Genomic DNA, 8,858 nt, shown 5'->3' on the forward strand with positions numbered 1-8,858 from the left:
ATGGCGTACCGGGATTAACTTTTCAGACGGAACGCCGTTCCGGCATTCGGTGCTTTGATCCCAAAAATATGATGGCAACTGTCAAAAACCCATGTTTGAAAAAAACCCTGCCACGCTGCCACACATGCATATCCAATAAGAACAATCTACTAACGTCAGATTTACATACACAAGTGTTAACAACAAGCATAATAAAGAGCTTGTGTAGCTCATCCGTTTCCAACCGATATTTATTATTCATTTATTTACTCTCCGTAGTTGTTCCCAGCGTCTCTCTGTATCCGACAAATAGGGGTTAGATCGGGCCTAGAAAATCCAGCCCGACCCGGCCCGATCAATTAACTTGATTTACAGGCCCGAACCCGAAAAAATACCCCGAAATTTTATGTTTTATTTGTTAGGACTCAGAAGAAGGAGGAAATGGGGATGCGATGCGTGGTTGCGTTTTGTATGATCAAATTTGTGACGATGCCTGTCCATAAAGATAACAAATTAAAGCCTGTCTTTTGTAATGAATTCTCCCAGTTAAACAACAAACATCTATATCTTTTATATTTGTGTGTCTATTCTATCAGGCGGATAGTGGATTTGACATTTATTTTAATCTCTTCGAGTTGGCAGAAAAAACACAAGTTTTCTCAATGTTTAAATAGTCTCTATATTTTTATGATCATTATAAATGCATTTAGACAACGAAATAACTCTGGAAAGTTTGTTAAATATATTTCTCGTATGAGAGCAAAGCGTCACATTCGTTTACATTCAGCGAAGCCGACACAGGTTTCTGCATCTTCAACAATCAATTTGAAGTCTTTCTATGCCCCACTTTCCTTTTTTATATTCCTTAGTTTAACATCCATACATCGTTTTAGTATACAATATATAAACATATATTTATTTAAAAAAAAAAAAAAAAAGTTAGCGAGAGAGAAGTCCGTCCCGACCCAAACGAAAATAATTGACATTTTGGGCCTGACCCGGCCCGAAATTCGGGTCGGATCAGGTTGGGTTCGGGTTTAAGATCTATCCTCTACAACAGGGGTCCCCAACGACCGGGCTGCGGACCGGTCCGTGGCGCATTTGGTACCGGGCCGCGCAGAAATAATAAATAATTTATTAACGACTGCATTCTGGCCAATTGACTTTGGCCTGTGCCGCTTACAACAACAAAAAAACTTATTGAATTAAAGGTGCAATGCAACGGAAAATTGATCAGATATTTAAAAGAAAGGAAAGAGTTGATTAAGTTTGTTTTGTATTATTTTATTTTTTATTTTTTGGGTGGTTCAGAACACCTTCCATGTTAATGTGCACTTATTTTTGTTCATTTATGTCAGGCTACTTATTTATTTCCTTATGATAAAAAAAAAGTCTGTTTGCTTTGTCTTCAAAATATATTCCATTTCACTGTGCATAACATAAGTCATTTGCACTTTTTTTTTTTTAATGTATTTTACTTATATCTTTATTATTTTTTTAAAAATCCAGTGTTTACAGTATATTATCTTCAATTTTAAAGTATATCCTATGTTTTTTAATAGTTAAAATAGAGGTTTTGCTTTTAAATTTGAGGAAATATAAAAATTTGATGGAATTTTGTAAATCAGTGAAAAAATACTTTTTTGAATGGAAATCTGTTTCTCATTTATGCCTTGTTCCAGGCTAATGCAGCAGCCTAATGCATGTATGAAACCTATTAATTCATTAATTCAATTTCTGAGCCGCTTAAGCTCACGAAGATCACGGGGGCGCTGGAGCCAAGGGAAAGAATTTCTAGCCACTTTCACCACTGCTTTTTTTGTAGAATGAATGAATACTGGTATGATGCTTTACAAGAAAATGCAGGGAAACGCATTCCCCCGCCTCTCCTGCTTTTTGACCAATGAGCTGACGGAACAATGACAACACGAAATCACACTCATCTATGTATTTTGCCATGATGAAAACAGAATACAACATAAGAGTTTGGGAGATAAAAGGTTTGACTTAATCTAGGGAGAAAAGTGTGTTCAAAATGATATAATTTATACTAACTGGATTGTATTTTTGTGATTGTGTCAATTTCATTTGTATTTCCACATTATATTTAGTGATCATTTGCGAATATGTTATTGCTGAGGGGACTTTGAACACACCTAAATTGTTAAAAAAAAAAAAAAAAACAACAACAACAACTCAGAGTTAATATAATTTTACTCAAACCTGAATTAATTAGGTGCATATTTGAGTGATATAAACACATGGGAAAAACAATCATTATCAGCAATGTATTTTTAATACAAACACAAAAATATACAAGAATAAAATTAACATATGAGATTGAGAAACTTACATATTCTTCCCAGCGTTTCTGTAAATCTCATCAGTGTATCAGACTGACGAGTTGCGTCTATGTACGCATGCACGCAGCAAACCACCCTGGACTCAGTTGTCCGTTCAATTGGCTGACATACTGACATATGATCAGCATGGATAGTTAGTTCTGATTGGTTCAAATGCACGTTTTCTGTAACAACAAAAAAAGATAAAAACTACAAGCTTGTTGAATTATTGCATTAAAAAAAGGGGGTATGCAACAAAAAATTGATCAGATCTTTAATAGAAAGGAAAGAGTTAAAGACGCTTATTTTATTTGTTCTGATGGGGTTGTTCAGAACATCTCTAATGTTAACCCCTTCAGACCCGCATTTTTTTCTGCTGGGTAAAAAAAAAAAAAAAAATCTTCACTGATATTTTTTACTCTACTCAAACCCCATACCAAAGTGCAATTTTTATTGGGGATATTTCATGCTCTTATTGGTTATTTTTAAAGTTAATGTGTTTTTGATAAGAAAAAAGCACTTACATTTTTGAAGTTGCGGTTTGTCTCAGCCATTTTCAAAGAGCCAAAAATAGCAAAGAGGGTGTGCTAAACCTCATGATTTGATTTTGACGGGTAAAGTTTCGTCCAATCATCTCTCAGAAGTGGCAATAGCAACTAAATTCAGTGTATTTATGTGTTTAGAGACGCGAACGTGTATCTTTCAGCAGCATGCTCAGATCTAAGCTGGTTAATGTGCACTTTCGACTCATTTTTGTTCCTTTATGTTAGGCTACTGATTTATTTCCCTATAATTTAAAAAAGTACCGTATGTTTGCGTTATCTTCAAAATATATTCCTTTTTACTGTGCATAATGTGAGTAATTTTTACTTATTTTTGTTAATGTATTTTACTTATATTTTTATTATTTAAAAAAAAAAAGTCAATGCTTAGGTTATCTTCATATTTAATGTACATCCTATGTTCTTAAGTAATTTAAATTGAGGGTTTGAATTTAAATGTGACTATATGAGGGAAAATCAAAATTAGGAGATCGAGGCTGGGGTTACCGGTGATTTTGTTTACTGTTATTTTGCAAATCATTAAAAAAAAAAAAAAAAAAAAGGATTTTGAATGAAAATCAGTTTCTCTTGTATGCCTTGTTACAGTAAGTGTAATGCAGTAGCCTAATGCATGTGTAAAACCTGTTGTGTTTTACAGGAATAACTGTGCCAAAAGCAGTTTTCTTGCATTTCAATGGTTTTAGGAGGTACTATCCCCCCAATTCTGGCTCTGTGGCATCCTTTATGTCAGGGAGTTCCAGCAATAAATTATAGCCACTTTCATAGTAAGCATGAGTTGGATGCTGCAATCTTTTTTTCTTTTAATCTTACTAAATGCCACAGTGCTCTTTTTGGTTCTGGGGAAATAGCCACCCACACCACCAAGAGCATGTCAACACTATCCTGTTGTACAAGAACTGCATCGGCGTTGTTGATCGAAACATTAGGGTTATTCTAAACCAGACCCCGAAATGTTCAATTAGAAAGCTAAACTTTCCTGTTCTGCTCCTCTTACTCACCTTTGGGCTACTTTGACACAGATACACTAAACCAGCTTTATCCATCTTTGCGTAAATGGATTATCAGGCTTTTGGCACGAGCAACACAAGCAAAGAGATTGAAGCAGTAGCAGTGTCGTATTACTGACTGGTACTGCATTACTTTGTAACAACAAAGTTACAGCTAACGTGGCCTTTTACAGCATGTTGGTTTGTACCTAAATACTAGTTTATCGGAGGGATCAAGAAGCTTACTTGATTCATGGATTCTGAAGAAGAAGGTGAAGTCTTTTCAGAAGACCAGAACCCTGTGATTGCAGAGGAGGGAGAAGAAGAGGAGGAAGAGGGGGACGAGGAGGAGGATGCCAAGATTTTCAATGCCTGGATGCAGCAGTACAGAGGTGGCGAGCATCAGAAAACAAAGGATGAGGAACAAGATGAGGAGGGAAAAAAAGGAAGACCTGAGAGTAGAACCAGCTTAGAGTCTGCAGCACGACTTCAAACCAAGCGCAGATCGTCGCTGCCGTGTCTGGTAACATACCTAAGAGTGACTGAATATGTAGGGGGTTCCTTTATGAATTCAAGTAACAATGACTGCCATTGACGGCCACAGACGTCTAATCCATTTTGAACTATCTACTGTATTTTTAACAGTTAAAACAGACTGGATGTCTATCGCCATCAATGACAGCCAATGAGTTAACATTATACTGATTGATGATGTGTCTAGTCGACTCTTTCGAGCATGCAGCTGGCTCGTCTCCATTCCTCTACCCGAGCTCCCGTGACCGCCAAGACTCTACTGCGACGTTCCTCTTCTCGTCGCCTGCTGCCATCGCAGCAGGAGGGTGCCGCGTGTCCTCCCGCCACTGAGCGCAGACCCTCTCTCATTCCTACAATCCCGGAGGCCGTTACACCTGAGAAAAAGACTCAGTTCAGGAGGCGCAACGTTATGTCTCTGGTGGGTGACAACCATGGCTATTACTGTTAGTATGAGACTCACCTGTTTAGCATTTGAACAAGGGTGTGTAGACTTTTTATGATTGATTATAAGTAATTTTAAAAAATATATTATAATATTGAACATCGATATTATCTCTTTCAGGTTTAGGGCCGTTGATCATGATAGATGTCCATTTATGTGGGTGTTTTGCTCTTCTGCTATGAATTTAAATTAGTTTGTCACTCTCAGACATCCTATTACAACTGTTTTAATGTTATTCTAAAATCATCATACTGACTGCCAATGATGGTAATAGACATTCCAGTTCGAATGGACTGGACGTCTGTTACAATGGCAGCCAATAATAGAATTTTGAATAACATTTAAGCAGTTATAACAGTAGGAATGCTATTAAGCTTTTCCCTCAATTTGAGTTTTGGTAATATGCCAAAGTTACTGTGTGATCAATGTAAAAAACAGTTCATTTCTAGAGCTGATCTGTACGGTGCCCAAAGGTGTCAGGCGAAATGCGAAGTCCAAACACTATGCAAAAAGAAAAAACCTCGAACCTCAATTTCAAAAGCTTTGCAAAAGAAAAACTAACAAATGCAAACTGCCACAACATGATCCCCCAATTGCAAAAGCACGATTGCAAATTTGCAAAAGCACGAACCCCAACTGCCACAACGCGAAGGCAAATAGCCACAACATGACAGCACAGGAAATAGTCACAGTACAACAGTAAGAAGCCACAACACGACAGCAGATGGCCACAACACGGAAGCAAATAGCCACAGCATAACAGCAAAAAGCCACAACACGACAGCAAATAGCCACAGCACAACAGCAAGAAGCCACAGCGCGACTCCAAGAGGAAGACCCGTAAGTAGACTACATTTTACGGAAGTAGACATGAGGACTATAACTCCCGCCCTCCTCCTGCTACCACGTGACCATGACTCATCATTTTCACACACGTGCAGAGCTGGAAAATATAAGTTACTGAAATTCGCTCACACATTTACACTTTGAATATTGCTATATGTGCTTGGTGACCATCTCTACGGGCCTTCACAAAGTCACCCCACCCACCCCCATCAGATGCAAATTTATCTAAAAATGATGTCAATCGTTTGTGCTGTAAAAGTTTTGTTTGTGCTGCTGTCATTTTAAAGATATCTATAATTCTTTGGCAACACTTTACAATAAGGGTCCCTTAATTAACATTAGTTAATGCATTTTTAGACAATAACTCATGTTTAAGTAACATGACAATAATTCATTTAGTCCCTTATCTAACATTTATTAATATATTAATTAACAGGAGTTAATGCATTAGTTAATGCATTTTAAGTAGGCCTGTCAAATGATTAAAATTTTTAATCGAGTTAATCACAGCTTAAAAATTAATCGTAATTAATCGCAATTCAAACCATCTCTAAAATATGCCATATTTTTCAGTAAATTATTGTTGGAATGGAAAGATAAGACGGATATATACATTCAACATACTGTACATAAGTACTGTATTTGTTTATTATAACAATAAATCAACAAGATGGCATTAGCATTATTAACATTCTCTTAAAGTGATCCATGGATAGAAAGACTTGTAGTTCTTAAAAGATAAATGTTAGCACAAGTTATAGATATTTTATATCAAAACCCCTCTTAATGTTTCCGTTTTAATAATATTTGTAAAATTTAAAATAAAAAAATAAACAAGTAGCTCGCCATTGTTGATGTCAATAATTACACAATGCTCATGATGCTAAAGCCCATTAAATCAGTCGCACCCAAGCGCCAGCAGAGGCAATTATTAATTTCTTAGTTAAGGGACACATGTGCTACACTTTACAATAAGGGTCCAAAAAGCATTCAGTAATGGTTAATAAAGGTTAAGAGGGGGGAACTTAAGCATTTATAATTTCTTATTTAAGGGATACAGTACGTGTGCTACACTTTACAATAAGGGTCCAAAAACATTCAGTTATGGTTATTTAAGGTTAAGTAATACTTATGAGGTACTTTCACGTGAAATAATGCCATACTTAGGGTTAGGTTATAATATATAATATATATAATACATTACTTAACACTAAAATGAGAACCATTGCTCTGTAAATCCTTGTGTGCTGCTAACCTGACCTTAAGTATGGTATTATTTCACGTGAACGTACCTCATAAGTATTACGTAACCTATAGTAACCATTACTGAATGCTTTTTGGACCTTTACTGTAAAGTGTAGCACATGTGTCCCTTAACAAATAAATTATATATGCTAAGTTAACAAACCCTAAACCCTAACCCTATATAGGACTATATATATTTGGACCATTAGTTACAGTCTGGTTATGCATTAACTAATGCATTAACTCATGTTATTTAATATATTAATAAATGTTAGATAAGCAATTCTATTAATTATTGTAATGTTACTTAAACATTAGCTATTGTCTAAAAATGCATTAACTAATGTTAATTAAGGTACTCTTATTGAAAAGTGTTACCAATTCTTTTATAGGTAAATCTGTGGTCAGCTAGCCCCACCATTTCGATTAAAATTGTGTTAATCGTTTCCGCAGTTACGCAGTAGCAGGAGGAGGGCGGGAGTTGTAGTCGTCATCTCTACTTCCGTGAAATGTAGTCTACTTCCGGGTCTAACTGTTGGAGTCGCGCTGTGGCTTCTTGTTGTTGTGCTGGGGCTATTTGCTGTTGTGTTGTGGCTATTTGCATTCGCGTTGTGGCAATTGGGGTTCGTGCTTTTGCCAATTTGCAGTCGGACTTTTGCAATTGGGGATCATGTTGTGGCAGTTTGCATTTGTGCTTTTTTCTTTAGAAAGCGTTTCAAATTTTGGTTCGTGGTTTTTTTCTTTTTGCAAAATGTTTGGACTTTGCATTTCGCATGTCACCTCTCGGCCACCGTAGATGTGGTTCGTCCATCAATGAAAATGATAGTAAATCAGTTAAAGGTAGCCCCTGCCCCCCCCCCCCCCCCCCCCCCGAAAAAAATGTCATATTTGTTGAAATTTAGAAAGAATGTGTGACTCATAATGAAATGAGAAACTTTGACTTTAATTCAAACATTGACATTCAATTGTAACCAAACAAAGTGTGCAATACGAGAAATCCGCTTGTGTGTACTGCAGAGCGATGCATACAGCATGTGTCTGATTTGCCACAACGACCTGAAACAAGGATCTGGTGGAATCCGAGAGCTGCAGTGTACGCACACCTTCCACCGAGAGGTAATTGCCAAATTAAGTCATTAAATTCCAATTCTGAAAGCAAACATAAACTCACAAAAAAATAAATAAATGTAATTGTCCTGTTGTTGCTTGACATCATACAGGTTTTTCAATAGTGCGAGGTTAAATGTACTTTGCTGTTGTTTTAGTGTATCGAGGAATGGTTATGGAGGAAGCAGTCGTGTCCTACATGTCACGTCCAAGTGCTCACACCACAACAGGCCGCTTACTGGAGCTCTACCAGAGTGATAGTTCCTTGAGACACATCCACACTCAATGACTTTCCACTAGGAAGAAATAAAGAATGCAACCCAACTTTCCCAACTTTCATCATATTTAGGGCAAGACTTGATAAAAAATAAATAAATAAATAAATAAAAAAAAGAAGACGAAGCAATCAAGACTGTTTTGGGCCCTGGCAGGTTAAATTGATAGTAACTATTGTTTTATTTTCAATTATGTACCCCTTCTTGTCAATAAGATTTGTTTTAGATGTGAGGATAAGTGGTACAGAAAATGAATATTCTTAACAGTGACCGCTTGTAACATAAATTGAGTGGCATCGTTTCATTTTTTTTTTTGCTCTGTTGGTTAATCGCAAAATACTGTTTGTACATTTTTTAAATAAACAAGCTGGTTTAACAATTTTTTTCAATGCAAATATTTCAGTATAGCACAATTTAATAACGGTTGATATGTGTGCCTCTCAGGGTCCCTTAAGATTAGGGCTACCAACAGTCCCGGATTGCGTGGGACAACCTGGTATATAGGAAGTTCCGATTGGTACCACGGCGGTGGTACCAAT

At 36.6% G+C, this 8,858-nt stretch overlaps 1 protein-coding gene across 1 annotated transcript; it reads left to right on the forward strand.

Moving 5' to 3' along the window:
* Positions 1-3,980: 3,980 nt before the first annotated feature.
* On the forward strand, positions 3,981-8,757 carry si:ch211-207l14.1 (uncharacterized). The gene is made up of 4 exons (XM_057829630.1): positions 3,981-4,393; positions 4,592-4,822; positions 7,955-8,053; positions 8,203-8,757. Exons 1-4 carry the CDS (start codon positions 4,124-4,126, stop codon positions 8,311-8,313), a joined length of 711 nt encoding a protein of 236 aa, XP_057685613.1. The 5' UTR covers positions 3,981-4,123; the 3' UTR covers positions 8,314-8,757.
* Positions 8,758-8,858: the final 101 nt, after the last annotated feature.

This window comes from Corythoichthys intestinalis, chromosome 2, assembly GCF_030265065.1.
Source record: "Corythoichthys intestinalis isolate RoL2023-P3 chromosome 2, ASM3026506v1, whole genome shotgun sequence".
NCBI lineage: Eukaryota > Metazoa > Chordata > Actinopteri > Syngnathiformes > Syngnathidae > Corythoichthys > Corythoichthys intestinalis.

Coding starts and splice junctions, on each gene's coding strand:
- si:ch211-207l14.1 (XM_057829630.1), top strand. CDS start 4,124: ATGGATTCTGAAGAAGAAGGTGAAGTCTTTTCAGAAGACCAGAACCCT. Junction 4,394..4,591: donor GATCGTCGCTGCCGTGTCTG/GTAACATACCTA, acceptor TGATGTGTCTAG/TCGACTCTTTCGAGCATGCA. Junction 8,054..8,202: donor CGCACACCTTCCACCGAGAG/GTAATTGCCAAA, acceptor CTGTTGTTTTAG/TGTATCGAGGAATGGTTATG.